At 38.6% G+C, this 20,514-nt stretch overlaps 1 protein-coding gene across 2 annotated transcripts in view; it reads right to left on the bottom strand.

Annotated features, from left to right (window-relative positions):
- Positions 1 to 20,514, bottom strand: part of LOC132556922 (allatostatin-A receptor-like) — a 70,576-nt gene that overhangs the window by 24,481 nt on the left and 25,581 nt on the right. For both annotated transcript variants that reach the window (XM_060221383.1, XM_060221380.1), the window contains exon 3: positions 2,484 to 2,605. In XM_060221383.1, the coding sequence (XP_060077366.1) occupies positions 2,484 to 2,605 (122 nt within the window). The remainder of the gene's footprint in view (positions 1 to 2,483; positions 2,606 to 20,514) is intronic.

Here is a 20,514-nt window from a genome sequence, read left to right as displayed (position 1 = left end):
ACATCTTAACTGTGTTGTATGTGTTGTATTTAGTTACATTACATCTTAACTGTGTTGTATGTGTTGTATTTAGTTACATTACATCTTAACTGTGTTGTATGTGTTATATTTAGTTAAATTACATCTTAACTGTGTTGTATGTGTTGTATTTAGTTACATTACATCTTAACTGTGTTGTATGTGTTGTATTTAGTTACATTACATCATAACTGTGTTGTATGTGTTGTATTTAGTTACATTACATCATAACAGTGGTGTATGTGTTATATTTAGTTACATTACATCTTAACTGTGTTGTATGTGTTATATTTAGTTACATTACATCATAACTGTGTTGTATGTGTTGTATTTAGTTACATTTCATCTTAACTGTGTTGTATGTGTTATATTTAGTTACATTACATCTTAACTGTGTTGTATGTGTTGTATTTAGTTACATTACATCTTAACTGTGTTGTATGTGTTGTATTTAGTTACATTACATCTTAACTGTGTTGTATGTGTTGTATTTAGTTACATTACATCTTAACTGTGTTGTATGTGTTGTATTTAGTTACATTACATCTTAACTGTGTTGTATGTGTTGTATTTAGTTACATTACATCTTAACTGTGTTGTATGTGTTATATTTAGTTACATTACATCTTAACTGTGTTGTATGTGTTGTATTTAGTTACATTACATCTTAACTGTGTTGTATGTGTTATATTTAGTTACATTACATCTTAACTGTGTTGTATGTGTTGTATTTAGTTACATTACATCTTAACTGTGTTGTATGTGTTGTATTTAGTTACATTACATCTTAACTGTGTTGTATGTGTTGTATTTAGTTACATTACATCTTAACTGTGTTGTATGTGTTATATTTAGTTACATTACATCTTAACTGTGTTGTATGTGTTATATTTAGTTACATTACATCATAACTGTGTTGTATGTGTTGTATTTAGTTACATTACATCTTAACTGTGTTGTATGTGTTGTATTGAGTTACATTACATCTTAACTGTGTTGTATGTGTTGTATTTAGTTACATTACATCTTAACTGTGTTGTATGTGTTATATTTAGTTACATTACATCTTAACTGTGTTGTATGTGTTATATTTAGTTACATTACATCTTAACTGTGTTGTATGTGTTGTATTTAGTTACATTACATCATAACTGTGTTGTATGTGTTATATTTAGTTACATTACATCATAACTGTGTTGTATGTGTTGTATTTAGTTACATTACATTTAAATTGTGTTGTATGTGTTATATTTAGTTACATTACATCATAACTGTGTTGTGTGTGTTGTATTTAGTTACATTACATCATAACTGTGTTGTGTGTATTATATTTAGTTACATTACATGATAACTGTGTTGTATGTGTTGTATTTAGTTACATGAAATCATTTTCAGACCTATGTATTAGATCTGAAGCTTCTGTATATTATTCGCCAGAGAAAGCCTAATAGATTACGCTTTAATGGTTTCTGTCTCGTGTTGTGAATATTATTGAGCTTGACACCGAATCGGGATGAGATGGAAAGGATCGACCTATTTTTTTCGGTTGTACTATATATAGTTCTATGTACACTAAGGTAGAAGATAGTTTGAGGAGATGGTAAACAGGTAATAGACCAAAAATAACACAAGATTGAAACAATAATGTAATATAATGCTTGTCTCGTTAACCACGTACGTCGGTGCTAGTCCGCTCAACAATGTAAGGACACTTATCGTGTAATATATAACGACGCTACACGGAACATCGTAAGGACGCTTAGTGTGTTATATATAACGACGCTACAATGAACATCGAAAGGACGCTTTCTGTAATATATATAACGACGCTACACAGAACATCGTAAGGACGCTTAGTGTGTTATATATAACGACGCTACAATGAACATCGAAAGGACGCTTTCTGTAATATATATAACGACGCTACACAGAACATCGTAAGGACGCTTTCTGTGTTATACATAACGACGCTACACAGAACATCGTAAGGACGCTTACTGTGTTTGTGTTATATATAACGACGCTACACAGAACATCGTAAGGACGCTAACTGTGTTATATATAACAACGCTACACACAACATCGTAAGGACGCCTATTGTGTAATATATAACGACGCTACACAGAACATCGTAAGGACGCTAACTGTGTTATATATAACGACGCTACACAGAACATCGGAAGGACGCTCGTCGTGTAATATATAACGACGCTACACTGAACATCGAAAGGAGGCTTACTGTGTTATATATAACGACGCTACACTGAACATCGTAAGGACGCTAACTGTGTTATATATAACGACGCTACACAGAACATCGAAAGGACGCTTACTGTGTTATATATAATGACGGTACACTGAACATCGTAAGGACGCTTACTGTGTTATACATAACAACGCTACACAGACCAGTGTATGGTCCTTACCACGCTCTTTGTTAGTAACAGTAAACAAACACCACTTACCGTTCTACACTCATGACTGTGAGAGTCATCACGGAACAAATCATGGACACATTTTGGACATAAACGTATGCTCTACATAAGAAAGCACCCAGACGCCAACTGTACGAGAAAAACGTCACGCCCTGCAAAAAGAAAATACAATGTTTTATAGACCCAAACGGCAACATAAATCTTACAAGGCACTTTCTCAGAAACACCAAAACAAGAACCAAGATAAATGCTTGTTCAATAAACATCGAGTGAATAGATACTATTAAAATTCATAAAAAAACATAAATTCTTGAGACTCCGTGCTTAATGATTTTAAATCAGTTTTTTATTGAGTATGATGGACGAGCATTACTAGTAAATTGATATAAAAATGACGGAAAATTTAAGAATCGATAATTTTATTCTCAAGTCCGTAGAACTTTAATGTCATTTACGACAACAGTCTGTTACAAGTAGATGATATGTTTTACTATGAATACAGACGATAAGAATCTGCATATGTTGTGTTAGATGTATTTGCGATAAACGTCAGATCGACACAGTATAGTTCCGATTTCCCGACAGCAAACAAGAGATTTATTCATTACAAGTCTGCTCTGCAGGTAGGACGTCAGGCGAATTACTTTTCTCTTCTTTCTAAAATAACAATTATTTTCCTTATGTCTTTCTCAACACGTTCGGTTTATAGAACAGCGTTCGTTTTTATGAGGTAGGCCTTTGGTTTTGAAGCCTGGCCGAGACATACGATAGTTCTGGCCGAGACATAAGATAGTTCTGGTCGAGACATAAGATAGTTCTGGTCGAGACATAAGATAGTTCTGACCCAGACATTAGATAGTTCTGGTCGAGACATAAGATAGTTCTGGTCGAGACATAAAATAGTTCTGACCCAGACGTTAGATAGTTCTGGCCGAGACATAAAATAGTTCTGGCCGAGACATAAGATAGTTCTGGTCGAGACATAAGATAGTTCTGGTCGAGACATTAGATAGTTCTAACCGAGACATAAAATAGTTCTGACCGAGACATACAAGAATTCTGGCCGAGACATAAAATAGTTCTGACCGAGACATAAGATAGTTCTGACCGAGACATACAAGAATTCTGGCCGAGACATATAATAGTTCTGACCGAGACATACAAGAATTCTGGCCGAGACATGAGATAGTTCTGACCGAGACATTAAATAGTTCTGACCCAGACATAAAATAGGTCTGACCGAGACATAAAATAGGTCTGACCGAGACATACAAGAATTCTGGCCGAGACATAGGATAGTTCTGACCGAGACATACAAGAATTCTGGCCGAGACATAGGATAGTTCTGACCCAGACATTAAATAGTTCTGACCCAGACCTAATAGGTCTGACCGAGACATAAAATAGGTCTGACCGAGACATACAAGAATTCTGTCCGAGACATAGGATAGTTCTGACCGAAACATACAAGAATTCTGGCCGAGACATAAAATAGTTCTGACCGAGACATAAGATAGTTCTGACCGAGACATAAGATAGTTCTGACCGAGACATACAAGAATTCTGGCCGAGACATGAAATAGGTCTGGCCGAGACATGAGATAGTCCTAACCGAAACATAAAATAGTTCTGACACCGAGACATAAAATATGTCTGACAGAGACATAAAATAGGTCTGGCCGAAACATAAAACAGTTCTGACCGAGAGATAAAACAGTTCTGGCCGAGATATCAGATAGTTCTGATAGTTACCACTCTGAACGAGTGGGTGCCCTACCGGGGGCCTTCGGCAGTAGACTTAAGTATGCATAATATAAGTTCTCTTTCGATCTACTGCCAGTGGGAGTCTTACACGAATATGTTTAACCCGCGCACACCGAAGGGTCTACAATAAATCTTAACCATTTTATTACCAATATGTTGGCAGGTAAATCATATAGATGATTTTCTGGATTCATTCATCATTAGTGAGACGTGTTTTAAATCCTTGCAACTACCAAGGTCATAGGAACGCGGGAAAGAGTATCGGTAGACTACACGGAATCCGACGGCTTCTGTGTAGACCGGAAAGAATGCGCCGACAGTCAGACGTCGACTTCTCAAGGAAATGAAAGCTGTGTAGACCGGACAGAATCCGCCGACATCCAGACGTCGGCTTCTCAAGGCAGTGATATTTGCGTAGACCGGACAGAATCCGCCGACATCCAGACGTCGACTTCTCAAGGAAATAATATCTGTGTAGACCGGACAGAATCCGCCGACAGCCAGACGTCGACTTCACAAGGAAATGATATTTGTGTAGACTGAACAGAATCCGCCGACATCCAGACATCGGCTTCTCAAGGCAGTGATATTTGCGTAGACCGGACAGAATCCGCCGACAGTCAGACGTCGACTTCTCAAGGAAATGAAAGCTGTGTAGACCGGACAGAATCCGCCGACATCCAGACGTCGGCTTCTCAAGGCAGTGATATTTGCGTAGACCGGACAGAATCCGCCGACATCCAGACGTCGACTTCTCAAGGAAATAATATCTGTGTAGACCGGACAGAATCCGCCGACAGCCAGACGTCGACTTCACAAGGAAATGATATTTGTGTAGACTGAACAGAATCCGCCGACATCCAGACATCGGCTTCTCAAGGCAGTGATATTTGCGTAGACCGGACAGAATCCGCCGACATCTAGACGTCGGCTTCTCAAGGCAGTGATACCTTTTTTTAGACTGGACAGAATCCGCGGACAGCCAGACGTCAGCTTCTCAAGGAAATAATATTTGTGTAGACTGGACAGAATCCGCCGACATCCAGACATCGATTTCACAAGGAAATAATATCTGTGTAGACCGGACAGAATCCGCCGACATCCAGACGTCGACTTCTGAAGGCAGTGATACCTTTTTTAGACTGGACAGAATCCGCCGACAGCCAGACGTCGGCTTCTCAAGGCAGTGATACCTTTTTTAGACTGGACAGAATCCGCCGACAGCCAGACGTCGGCTTCTCAAGGAAATAATATTTGTGTAGACTGGACAGAATCCGCCGACATCCAGACGTCGACTTCACAAGGAAATGATATCTGTGTAGACCGGACAGAATCCGCCGACATCCTGATGTCGACTTCACAAGGAAATGATATCTGTGAAGACCGGACAGAATCCGCCGACATCCAGACGTCGGCTTCTCAGGGCAGTGATATTTGCGTAGACCGCACAGAATCCGCCGACATCCAGACGTCGGCTTCTCAAGGAAATGATATCTGTGTAGACCGGACAGAATCCGCCGACATCCAGATGTCGACTTCTCAAGGAAATAATATTTGTGTAGACTGGACAGAATCCGCCGACATCCAGATGTCGACTTCTCAAGGAAATGATATTTGTGTAGACCGGACAGAATCCGCCGACATCCAGATGTCGACTTCTCAAGGAAATAATATTTGTGTAGACCGGACAGAATCCGCCGACATCCAGACGTCGGCTTCTCAAGGAAATGATACCTTTTTAGACTGAACACAATCCGCCGACATCAACACTCTGACTTTTGAAGGTAATGGTATTTATGGGTAACTGGACAGAATCCAGCGACAACCAAACTTTAACTTCTAAAGGAAATGGTATCGGTGATAGACTGGACAGTACCCGCTTACAATTGGAAGTCGTCTTCTGAAGAAAATGTTCTTTGTGTTTGACACTGTTCCTTTAATAAAGTGTTCGCCCACCAATGTTATACGGACGTATAACTCAAATATTGACATGACTTCCAAAGATTTCCAATAAATATTCTCTGTTGTTTTAAACACTTTAAAACGTAATTCTTGTGAACTTATAGAACTGGTCGCACAGACTATTAGACTATAAATGAATTAATAAATTAGTTAAAATTCAAAACATTAAAAATAACTGGTCCTAACGTCTAGGGGCTGTATAGACAGAACTGGTCCTAACATCTAGGGGTTGTATAGATAGAACTGTTCCTAACGACTAGGGGCTGTATAGATAGAACTGGTCCTAACGTCTAGGGGCAGTATAGACAGAAGTGGTCCTAATGTCTAGAGGCAGTATAGATAGAACTGGTCCTAATGTCTAGGGGCTGTATAGATAGAACTGGTCCTAATGTCTAGGGGCAGTATAGACAGAAGTGGTCCTAATGTCTAGGGGCTGTATAGATAGAACTGGTCCTAATGTCTAGGGGCAGTATAGATAGAACTGTTCCTAATGTCTAGGGGCTGTATAGATAGAACTGGTCCTAATGTCTAGAGGTTGTATAGACAGAACTGGTCCTAATGTCTAGAGGCAGTATATATAGAACTTGTCCTAATGTCTAGGGGCTGTATAGACAGAACTGGTCCTAGCGTCTAGGGGCAGTATAGACAGAACTGGTCCTAATGTCTAGGGGCTGTATAGATAGAACTGGTCCTAATGTCTAGAGGCAATATAGATAGAACTGGTCCTAACGTCTAGGGGCAGTATAGATAGAACTGGTCCTAATGTCTAGGGGCAGTATAGACAGAACTGGTCCTAGCGTCTAGGGGCAGTATAGACAGAACTGGTCCTAATGTCTAGAGGCAATATAGATAGAACTGGTCCTAACGTCTAGGGGCAGTATAGATAGAACTGGTCCTAACATCTAGGGGCAGTATAGATAGAACTGGTCCTAATGTCTAGGGGCAGTATAGACAGAACTGGTCCTAGCGTCTAGGGGCAGTATAGACAGAACTGGTCCTAATGTCTAGAGGCAATATAGATAGAACTGGTCCTAACGTCTAGGGGTTGTATAGATAGAAGTTGTCCTAACGACTAGAGGCAGTATAGATAGAACTGGTCCTAACGGCTAGGGGCTGCACAAATAGAACTGATCCTAACGACAAGAGGCAGTATAGGAGGGATTGTTCCCCCTTGGCAGACAAAGCATCGCATGTGTGCATATGACATATCTGAAGTTATGTCTCTCGGAGGATTGAATGTCATACAGTACATGGCGTCCTCTACTTACATCGTCCCAAACGATAGGTGTGGGGCGCACACCGCTACAGATGCACTGCAGCATTAATTGGCTTCTCCGGAAATCTACATGCAGGATTTGTAATCAATTTTGGGATTATGAAGATAGCCAATATCCTGGTTAGAAAGCGACTCTTAATACCACCATAGTCACGAGGGTATCTTAATTGCCTTAACGTGTAAATGGTTCCAAGAATATAGGCCGATTTAATTGATGGCGTCGCCGAGATTTCAGAGATCTAATAGATTCTGTTGCAGTGGTTTCTTCAAATGAAAGTACGTTGGGAATATGTACGCTGTGTGCACGTTGTCACAAAAAGTCAATATAGAGAATTCTCAAGTTGACACATTATTAAGATGACAATCGAGCGATTAAGATTATTTTAACAGATTTTACAACGCCAATTACAATATTGGCATCAATCTCTCCTGAAGAGGGCAAGATGACTTGTTACAAACTGTTCTTTTTCACATTTGGTTTTATTGGCACGCTATCGGAAGATCCTCGGGAATTAATTTATCCTATCGTACCATTGTAGACATCTGATACTATGATAGATGCACATTTTCTGTGTTGTTTGAAGTCGGTAGCTATATGTACTGTATTTGTAATATATGGCATTGTGTAGAGATGAAATCTTGATTAAACGAGGGTTATATACTTATGAAGACGCCTCCCAATGCCAGTAATGCAAGACAACGTTACAGCTGTGTTAGTATGCGGCGACATACATATTTTGTCTAGAAACGACAGTAGATTTAGGTCATATTACCTAATCAAAGGACTTCAAATTGAACTTGACTTATGATACCTCGGTACACACAACAGTCTTTGAAAAGAGAGTGAGAGAGAAAGGCGGGTAGACACAGACAGAGACAGAGAGGCGGGGATAGAAAAGAAGACCGACAGAGATAGACGGAGACAGAAAGAGACAGTAACAAAGAGACAGAAATAGAGCCAAAAAGAGACAGACAGAGACAGACGGAGACAGAAACAGACGGAGACAGGCAGAAACAGAGAGACAGATATAGAGACAAACAGAGACAGAAACAGAGAACAGGAAAATAGAGACAAACGCAGATAGAGACAGAAACTGAGGGACAGAGATAGAGACAAACAAAGATAGGCGGAGACGGAAACAGAATCAGAGAGACAGAGATAGAGATAAAGATCGACAGACAGAAACAGAGAGGCAGAGATAGAGACAAACAGAGACAGAAACAGAGAACAGGAAAATAGAGACAGACGCAGATAGAGACAGAAACGGAGGGACAGAGATAGAGACAAACAAAGATAGGCGGAGACGGAAACAGAATCAGAGAGACAGAGATAGAGATAGACAAAGATCGACAGACAGAAACAGAGAGGCAGATATAGAGACAAACAGAGACAGAAACAGAGAACAGGAAAATAGAGACAGACGCAGACAGAGACAGAAACAGAGGGACAGAGATAGAGACAAACAAAGGCGGAGACGGAAACAGAATCAGAGAGACAGAGATAGACAAAGATCGACAGACAGAAACAGAGAGGCAGATATAGAGACAAACAGAGACAGAAACAGAGAACAGGAAAATAGAGACAGACGCAGACAGAGACAGAAACGGAGGGACAGAGATAGAGACAAACAAAGATAGGCGGAGACGGAAACAGAATCAGAGAGACAGAGATAGAGATAGACAAAGATCGACAGACAGAAACAGAGAGGCAGAGATAGACAAAGATCGACAGACAGAAACAGAGAGGCAGAGATAGAGGTTTATCTTTTAGTATTCAGAAGTTAAATGATAAAAGTAATCTAACACACAGCTTCACGGGTTGGGAACGTATTACATGTACAAATAAGCTGTTAACTGCAGGACGCGTTAGATAACAGGTCGTTTTAATAAAATATTTGTAAAATATTCATCGTCACTCATCTAGGTTTCTTCTACCGTCTGTAAACAACAATTTTATGGAACTTCATGCATTTTATTTTTTTTTATTTCATGATGGTTGCGGCCTTAGATGTACGCTGTGTGCTTCTTTTGTTCATTCTCAAAATAGTTTTACTGGGCCTGCTGTAGAATATACAACGATTTTATATCTCTCAACGGTGCCATACCTGTTTTCTCAACAACAAAAACACAAGACAAGCACGTGAGGTTTACGACTTGAAATTCAAGACCAAGAACTCCCCAAATCAACATGCCCTCCCCGAGTGAAAACCATTCCTTTTTTTGAGAACTAGATGGGGTAAACATCTTTTAAGAACTGAAAAATGAGTCCAGATACTAGAAGTTGGACATAATATATCAGACCTCGAGGTATTTTTTTTTCTCTTTTTTTTTTGTGATTTTCTTTTTCTTTTTATTTCGGTATAAACTTTGAAGATTATCAAAATTTATACAAGTACGTAATACGCCTCTTACTGTTTAAGTCATTATGGCGTATTGTTTCCGCTAAAACTGTTCACAGATATTGATGTAACGTCTCTGTGGTAATCAAACTCGACATCATATTCCGCTTCATCAAAGGACCTACAATATTCTGACGGTGATGAATCCATAAGTAACGAGAGGGATAAAAGCTCTCTCTCGCCTGATCGGAGAGTAGGACAGAATGTTCAGCTTATGATTTATGACTTAATTTCTTCTCTTTATCAGATAATGACGATTCTGACAATAGACCGGGTTTTTTTTAATTCCAGCGATTACCTCCCTTAGAAAAACTCTTTAGTAAAAAAACGAAAGCTATGTCGCATGTCTGTTTTTTCAAAACAATTGTCTTTGAATAAAAGGAATATATTATTCTTCTTTTTTTCATATGGTTGTAGATAATGTATTAAATGCGATCGCATTGACAAGAGAGGCTGATAATTTCTGGACCGAAAGTTCTATCCCTAATGATTTTGTAATGTTAGCTCTATATAATTTTTGAAAGGACAATAACACTTGCGTTCTAGAGTATTACGTCATTGATTATACGTAACAAATTTTACAACAATGTCAACATTCATTACTTTAACGAGAATTTTAACATTCATTAATCTAACGACAATTTTAACATTCATTAATTTGACGACAATATTAACATTCATCAATTTAAAGACACTATTCACATTCATAATGTACCGACAATGTTCACATTCATTAATTTAACGACAATGTTCACATTCATTAATTTAACGACAATGTTCACATTCATTAATTTAACGACAATGTTGACATTCATTAATTTAACGACAATGTTGACATTCATTAATTTGACGACAATGTTCACATTCATTAATGTAACGACAATGTTCACATTCATTAATTTAACGACAATGTTGACATTCATTAATTTAACGACAATGTTCATTCATTAATTTGACGACATTAATTCATTAATGTAACGACAATGTTCACATTCATTAATGTAACGTCATTTTTCACATGAATTAATGTAACGACAATGTTCACATCCATTATGCTGTTATTGATATTCTCAGTGATCAGGCTCGTGGTCAGTAAAATTCTTAATATAAATCACAGTATGATAGATGTGAATATTGAAATCATGTTCGGGAGAGTGATGCCTGTGGTGAACATGTAATTGTCACCCTGTATCTAGGTGTGGTCACCCTTTACCTATAAAAGTGACGATCTCTTACCAATTCTTGACAAACAAGTATCGGCGCATTAATTTCTTAACAGTCGTGTCTACAAAATATTGCTGATTAATTTGCAATTTATTTTCTGATAAGCTGACCACCAAAGGAAAAAAGTGATTTTAAACTAATGAATAAAAAACACTCTTTCACTTGCGTTCAATCCAACGTAGATTAATATGATAGATCTACAAAAAAAAAAAAATGAAAGTATGTTTAAATTAAATACAATTGTACAGCTGATAGTATTGCAAATTACAATAAAAAGGCTGAATGTTTCCATCGTCTTACAGAAAAAAACGTTTTTCACCCTCTGATATCTAAAGTGAAAATTACCAAAGAAAATCTTCTTAATAAGACATGAGTTACGTTTCATATTTCTATGACAGATGATTTATCATCTGTGTGCCAAAGAAGTTTACGTATTTGAACAGGCATGTTTGTTAAAGTTATAATCGCATAGCTACCACAAACTACAGGCCAGTCATAAACCTTTCTCCTCTCCGACCGCTGGGACTCGTAGATAAAGGCCTGCATGCAAGCTTACTTTTAACGCTCCATTGTGTTCCCACTGACAAAGCAGACAAATAATTTCATCGAAGAAAAACGATATTATATTATTGAGTCGCATCAGATGCATAAAGCATATTATAATAGTTATGTTCATAGCCAGATAGAATTATGAAATTGGCAAATGATTTGGGAAGTTTTTACCCATATTTGTCAAATAAACGGGACTTCAGACTTGTACACATATATAACAACTAGCATTTTCTTTCAAACTTGCACTGTACTCTAGTAAAACAACAACACATAATTTCCGTATACTGTACTCTACATGTCAATGTCGCACTCTTTCACATTTATAGTGATTACACAAGGGGAAATTTTGACACCCAGCGCCTCGTTTTCGAATGGAACTCTTCTGCCGCAGGGTAATAAAGTGAGAACGTGAAACTCGTCTATTGTTGTTTGATGGAAACGCTATCACCCTTCCTCTCCTACACACTGACAGTCGTCCACAAAAAAAGTAGCCGTATGTGAGATGTTACCCAAATTTACTCATTCTTACACAATATTCATACTGGGTGCGAGATATGATGCCTGTCATTTACTACAAAGGTATATTTACATGCATTGCACAAAAAAAAACCAAAAAACCCGTGACTTCGTCACATTTCTATGTTTTACGGCATCAAGTGTCTTTGCTGTAAAATTCACTAAAGTGTAACCATGAGGTCACGTGATAACAGCGGACAGTTAAAAATCGCGGGACAATCTAGCACCTTACCAGTTCGACAGTACGCTGAACTAGGAGCTAAATGTTTAACTACCGCTTTAATTTCTTTTCATTACCTTTAATTAAGCAAAGAAAATTAATCAAACATGCTCCGTCAGCTGAGTGACAGGGACAGTGTTCTTAACACTTTAAAACAAGTCACACTGATCCGTCAGCGGAGTGACAGGGACAGTGTTCTTAACACTTTAAAACAAGTCACACTGATCCGTCAGCTGAGTGACAGGGACGGCGTTCTTAACACTTTAACACAGGCCACACTGATTCGTCAGCTGAGTGACAGGTACAGTGTTCTTAATACTTTAACACAGGCCACACTGATCCGTCAGCTGAGTGACAGGGACGGCGTTCTTAACACTTTAACACAGGCCACACTGATTCGTCACCTGAGTGACAGGTACAGTGTTCTTAATACTTTAACACAGGCCACACTGATCCGTCAGCTGAGTGACAGGGACGGCGTTCTTAATACTTTAACACAGGCCACACTGATCCGTCAGCTGAGTGACAGGGACAGTGTTCTTAACACTTTAACACAGGCCACACTGATCCGTCAGCTGAGTGACAGGGACAGTGTTCTTAACACTTTAAAACAAGTCACACTGATCCGTCAGCTGAGTGACAGGGACAGTGTTCTTAACACTCTAACACAAGTCACACTGATCCGTCAGCTGAGTGACAGGGACAGTGTTCTTAGCGCCTCGTTTTCGAATGGAACTCTGCTGCCGCAGGGTAATAAAGTGAGAACGTGAAACTCGTCTATTGTTGTTTGATGGAAACGCTATCACCCTTCCTTTCCTACACACTGACAGTCGTCCACAAAAAAAAAGTAGCCGTATGTGAGATGTTACCCAAATTTACTCATTCTTACACAATATTCATACTGGGTGCGAGATATGATGCCTGTCATTTACTACAAAGGTATATTTACATGCATTGCACAAAAAAACCCCAAAAAACCCGTGACTTTGTCACATTTCTATGTTTTACGGCATCAAGTGTCTTTGCTGTAAAATTCACTAAAGTGTAACCAAGAGGTCACGTGATAACAGCGGACAGTTAAAAATCACTTTAACAAGTCACACTGCACCTTACCAGTTCGACAGTACACTGAACTAGGAGCTAAATGTTTAACTACCGCTTTAATTTCTTTTCATTACCTTTAATTAAGCAAAGAAAATTAATCAAACATGCTCCGTCAGCTGAGTGACAGGGACAGTGTTCTTAACACTTTAAAACAAGTCACACTGATCCGTCAGCTGAGTGACAGGGACAGTGTTCTTAATACTTTAAAACAAGTCACACTGATCCGTCAGCTGAGTGACAGGGACAGTGTTCTTAACACTTTAAAACAAGTCACACTGATCCATCAGCTGAGTGACAGGGACAGTGTTCTTAACACTTTAAAACAAGTCACACTGATCCGTCAGCTGAGTGACAGGGACAGTGTTCTTAACACTTTAAAACAAGTCACACTGATCCGTCAGCTGAGTGACAGGGACAGTGTTCTTAACACTTTAAAACAAGTCACACTGATCCGTCAGCTGAGTGACAGGGACAGTGTTCTTAACACTTTAAAACAAGTCACACTGATCCGTCAGCTGAGTGACAGGGACAGTGTTCTTAACACAACAAGTCACACTGATCCGTCAGCTGAGTGACAGGGACAGTGTTCTTAACACTTTAACACAAGTCACACTGATCCGTCAGCTGAGTGACAGGGACAGTGTTCTTAACACTTTAAAACAAGTCACACTGATCCGTCAGCTGAGTGACAGGGACAGTGTTCTTAACACAACAAGTCACACTGATCCGTCAGCTGAGTGACAGGGACAGTGTTCTTAACACTTTAAAACAAGTCACACTGATCCGTCAGCTGAGTGAAAGGGACAGTGTTCTTAACACTTTAACACAAGTCACACTGATCCGTCAGCTGAGTGACAGGGACAGTGTTCTTAACACTTTAAAACAAGTCACACTGATCCGTCAGCTGAGTGACATGGACAGTGTTATTAACACTTTAAAACAAGTCACACTGATCCGTCAGCTGAGTGACAGGGACAGTGTTCTTAACACTTTAAAACAAGTCACACTGATCCGTCAGCTGAGTGACAGGGACAGTGTTCTTAACACTTTAAAACAAGTCACACTGATCCGTCAGCTGAGTGACAGGGACAGTGTTCTTAACACTTTAAAACAAGTCACACTGATCCGTCAGCTGAGTGACAGGGACAGTGTTCTTAACACTTTAAAACAAGCCACACTGATCCGTCAGCTGAGTGACAGGGACAGTGTTCTTAACACTTTAAAACAAGTCACACTGATCCGTCAGCTGAGTGACAGGGATGGTGTTCTTAACACTTTTGAGCACTGATCCGTCAGCTGAGTGAAGGGACAGTGTTCTTAACACTTTAAAACAAGTCACACTGATCCGTCAGCTGAGTGACAGGGACAGTGTTCTTAACACTTTAAAACAAGTCACACTGATCCGTCAGATGAGTGACTGAGACTTAATTTATTACAATTTACAAGGCATAAGTACATTGCGGTACTCAATGGAATGTGACTGTAGATTTATAATAGTGCCTACGCGTCACACAGCATATGTATTTTACGGATCGATTTTAAATGAAACGACGTTTGTTTTACAAGCCACACTGACCCGTCCGCTGAGTGACAGAGACCGTAATTTAACACTCCAGAAACCACACTAACCCGTCAACTGATTTACAAGCCATACTGACCTGTTCCATTAACACCTTCTTAGAAAACGAGGCAACAATATGTTATCAGTATGATGAACTCCGACGAACAGAGGAACACTCGACGACTAAGTGAATCATTTCATTTGATGATGGTTTAAGGCCAAAGTGAAGGTTGATTTCAGTATGATAATGAGTTTAAAGGAAATTTTGTTTCATTATATCACAAACAGTTTCAAAGTGTTAAAATATATGATAAAAAAACAATCTTTGTAATGAAAAGGCATGCACCGCGAAATTAACAACAGGCGAGGGAAATAACGCGTGCTTCCAATATGTAACGTGTCTCTTGATAGTAGAGCTTTCCTTTGACATCAGCACTGGAACATTCTTTGGCCAAAGGACATTCATGTTGGTCACAATAGCCAGAGCGAGTGTTGTTTTTTTAATTCTCATATGACTCAGTAATTGTAACACTCGGTGTATTTATGTATTACCCTAGTGTTTCGATAGATGTTTACGCCAGCATTGAACTATCAAAATATTTCACCGGTAATGATATCACTTAGAGTACCCAAATCGGCAAACGTAGATTTTCTTGTGCTTTCAAAGACAATCGTTCAATTTTATGGTTATCAACACAGAAAATAGTTTTCAGACCGAGCCTGATAACTGCATTTGGTATCCCGACATGCCCTAAAAATGTCCTAGTCTGATTGTACCTAAATACCCCGGTATACACTAAATGTCCCAGTCTGATAACTGTACCTGAACACCCCGGTATACACTAAATGTCCCAGTCTGATAACTGTACCTAAATACCCCGGTATACACTAAATGTCCCAGTCTGATAACTGTACCTAAATACCCCGGTATACAATAAATGTCCCTGATAACTGATAACTGTACCTAAATGTCCCACCCCGGTATACACTAAATGTCCCTGTCTGATAACTGTACCTGAATACCCCGGTATACACTAAATGTCCCAGTCTGATAACTGTACCTAAATACCCCGGTATACACTAAATATCCCACTCGGATAACTGTACCTAGATACCCCTGTATACAATAAATGACAGTCTGATAACTGTACCTAAATACCCCGGTATACACTAAATGTCCCAGTCTGATAACTGTACCTAAATACCTCGGTATACACTAAATGTCCCAGTCTGATAACTGTACCTAAATACCTCGGTATACACTAAATGTCCCAGTCTGATAACTGTACCTAAATACCCTAAATACCTCGGTATACACTAAATATACACTAAATGTCCCAGTCTGATAACTGTACCTTAATACCTCGGTATACACTAAATGTCCCAGTCTGATAACTGTACCTAAATACCCCGGTATACACTTAATGTTCCAGTCTGATAACTGTACCTAACAACCCCGGTATACACTAAATGTCCCAGTCTGATAACTGTACCTAAATACCCCGGTATACACTAAATGTCCCAGTCTGATAACTGTACCTAAATACCCCGGTATACACTAAATGTCCCAGTCTGATAACTGTACCTAAATACCTCGGTATACACTAAATGTCCCAGTCTGATAACTGTACCTAAATACCCCGGTATACACTAAATGTCCCAGTCTGATATCTGTACCTAAATACCTCGGTATACACTAAATGTCCCAGTCTGATAACTGTACCTAAATACCTCGGTATACACTAAATGTCCCAGTCTGATAACTGTACCTAAATACCTCGGTATACACTAAATGTCCCAGTCTGATAACTGTACCTAAATACCCCGGTATACACTAAATGTCCCAGTCTGATAACTGTACCTTAATACCCCGGTATACACTAAATGTCCCAGTCTGATAACTGTACCTAAATACCCCGGTATACACTAAATGTCCCAGTCTGATAACTGTACCTTAATACCTCGGTATACACTAAATGTCCCAGTCTGATAACTACCTGGTAATGCCCGTGGATTCTACAGTGGTCAGTCTGATAACTAACCCTGATAGCCCCAATGTATCATTGTGTCATCAGACAGTCTTTGGTAATTACCTTTCCCATACAATACAATTTTCGACCTCCGTTTTTAGGTCGAGATGAAACTTCGAAAATGATATTGCCATCTACATTCGGTCGCTGGAAATATAATTTCCCCTAGTTGATAAATCGTAGAATTGACCTCAACAGAGGTTAATAATTATTCACCATAGACCATATCACACGGTATCGGCCTTATATATAATCCTAAAGCTTTTATTTGTTTCTAAACGCAATTAGTCTATCTCCATCAGCAGCTATACTACTGTATCGGCCTACAGACATCCATATGCCATAAGATTTCTTTTGAAGTAGAAAATGACAGTTAACAGAACCACGTGGTCAGCAATATGACATTGTTTACTTTCAGTTACATAAACAGATAGTCATAAATAACAGAAGCCTATACGTCGTTTCGGTCGTGAAGGGCACGCGAAGGAATACAGTGACTGCGATACACACGGTTGTACTGTGGTAATGAAAGGCATAGAGATAAGCGCCTAAGATACACACAGCGGTACTCTGATCTTTAAAAGGCAAGCGACGGAGCACAGTGAATATCTTACACACGGCAGAACTCTGCTAGAGAATGACAAGCAAATGAACACAGCCCTTCTGGTCGTGAAAGGCAGGCGAAAGGATACAGCGACTACAATACACAAAGCGGTACTCTGGTCTTTAAAAGGCAAGCGACGGAACACAGTGAATATCTTACACAGAGGTACAGCGCCTATTATATACATGGCGGTCCCGTGATTGAGAAAGGCAAATGAAGTTATGCATCGCCTACAATACAAGCGGCGATGCTCGTCTTCAGGCAGATGAAAGGTTAACACCCAGCAGTGTTCATCTTCATCGTTAAGGTCTGGAAGACGTTACTTACCTGGGTTATCTAAGAATCGATGAAACAGCGAAACCACCTGTTATACCAACGTACACCGGACAAAATTAGACGGAGCCAGACAGTAAACTTTTCTTAACTTATCAACAAAAACAGACTTCATCTTCTCTACCTGATCACAAAGTATGACTTTTCTTTACACTATCAACAAAGCCAGATTATACTTTTCCTACCCTGACAACGAATAAACGCAATGCTTTCCCTCCAACATCATCAAATATAGTAAAAACTTTCCTTGTCCAATTAAAAATGAACAGGCGTAGACGTTACTCGCCTAAACTCACAAACAATGTTACAACTGCGAAAAAAAATCTGTAAAAACACTGTAGATTAAATTACGTTTAATTAACAAAATAGTAGTCTGTATGAGCCCTGTGTATGACCGATTGTATGACTGATAAAAACCGACATATTTACACCATAGTTTGCCTTGTCTTTGGAATGAGAATACCGATGTACCAGACAGGAGATGTGATGAATTGTCTGAAAACAAATCTGAAATACCTTGGGAACCAATCCTGTTTATTACATATACAAATGCCACAAGTAGACGTTGCATTATTAATAACATAGCGTCATTATGTGAAAAGAATCTAGTTTATTTGAAAGTGCGTCCCCGAAAGCATCAATCTTGGTACAAAAATGAAACAAATAATGACCGAGTGTGTTTTATGCTGACAGATATAAATAAATTAGATTTTGAGAATTAGAACATCATTCTATAGTTCTGATTTGGCCCGCCGTTATTTATGACAATTTTTCTAAACCTCTCTGTGTACCTCAACTACACATGGCGCGATTAATTGTTTTGGGAACTTTTTCGTCTATATCTGAATCTCTGCTTCGTTTATCATACTCAAAACTCCACTTGAATTTATATTTCGTTCAGGAGTGACATTCATCAGTTTTCGTATTTTAACTTTGTTTTCTTCCCAACAAAGGACAAAGTTATTAATTTAACAAACATACAAACATAGGTAGAGTAAAATTAAATAGGCCTGCCGAGGAAATGTGGCACAATTATGGATGACTGTTTCAAAGTGATCGCAATATCGACTCACTACACGCTAATATATAATGTTTGGTAATAAAGACAAATGAAGTCAGTAGGATAAACAGGCACATATTATAAATATTAAGGTAGAATAAACTTGGGGTGAATAATAATAATGAAGTTAAAACAGGCAGAAGTGTCGAGGACAAGCAATCGGAAAGGAATGGAAATGGTCACTGCTTGTAGGTGTTGTCGCCTTTGAACTCTCGGAATTGTCTGCTGTATAGAAGTATTGGAGAAAGACGTTGCATCAATTGGTAGCAGTAAAAAGACCCTTGTCTGTTATGTAATGGTGTTATTCCTTGTCTATCCCCATGAGACCACCCTTTAACATTTGTCACCTTCTTCAATGTATTTTGTTAATATATTTCCCCAGGCCTCTTACGTTACGTTATATAAAATAAAAAGTGGTCATGGAGGCTTAATCTTTGCTACTTAAGGCTTGCAGAGGGACAACAGTAAATCAGTTAATCAGTTTATTTACTTTAAACCTTACGGTTTATCAGTACAGTGCATATATACAAAGACAACAACAAATATAGGAAATACATAGCACACAGCACTCACAGATCACGTACACAGGATCAAAGTGTAGAGAATAAGTCCATATATCTAACTCTACACATATAAATTAAATTTTTGTCTTAAACAGTATTTATTCTCCTTTGGTTACTAATACTTATAAATTTTCCTAAATTCGACAGTAAATTAAGAATGTGACATGCAATTGTTTTCGTTGCGATCACATATACGCTCAGTGTCTAGAAAGCAAATCATACCTAGATTTATGTAAAACATTTTTGGTGTTTAAATCACCATCTTACATACAACAATTTGGGATGTTTTAGGTCTGCTATAAAGGACCTTCGGCATCTAAATTTACACCACCGCTCTCGATTTAGATTTATAACTTTGTGTTTGTTTTATGTTCTATGTATGTGATGTATGTTATGTAATATTTGTGTCTTGATAAAAGGGCAGGTTGCCTCGAAAATTTGACAATTCGCTTGTCCGTACTGTTGCTATTATTTCATAGATTTATATAAATCCTGTTTGATTTTAAGTGGTAGATTCTATCACTGAAGAAGTGAGAATTTTCTACCAATTTGATAATTAATCAATGCTTATAAAGATATTGATTTGTTGGCTACAAATTGTTGATTCCAGTTGAGTTGGAGGAAGAAAACCAAATTATTTGTATCCTATGTCGAAGTAATCTTATACAGACTAAACCTTAAACCCTAATACACCAGAAAAGGTGCGTATTTCTGTAGTTCTAATTGTAACCTGTTGTTTTGTGAACAAAGAACGTGAGATTTGAAAAAAAAAACTTTCTAGATCTGTGTTCTCTATCGCACTTCGGTGCTCGTTTTCAGAAAAAAAAGCAAGCTAATATTAGGATCTTCTGTGTGACAAAAGAAACAATGTATAGATTGTGGTACCGTTATCG

Source organism: Ylistrum balloti, unplaced genomic scaffold (genome assembly GCF_031769215.1).
Source record: "Ylistrum balloti isolate Yb309-2 unplaced genomic scaffold, AGI_CSIRO_Ybal_v1 Utg369652, whole genome shotgun sequence".
NCBI lineage: Eukaryota > Metazoa > Mollusca > Bivalvia > Pectinida > Pectinidae > Ylistrum > Ylistrum balloti.
Note: the sequence above shows the minus strand (reverse complement) of the source record. Positions and strands in the feature narration are given on the sequence as shown.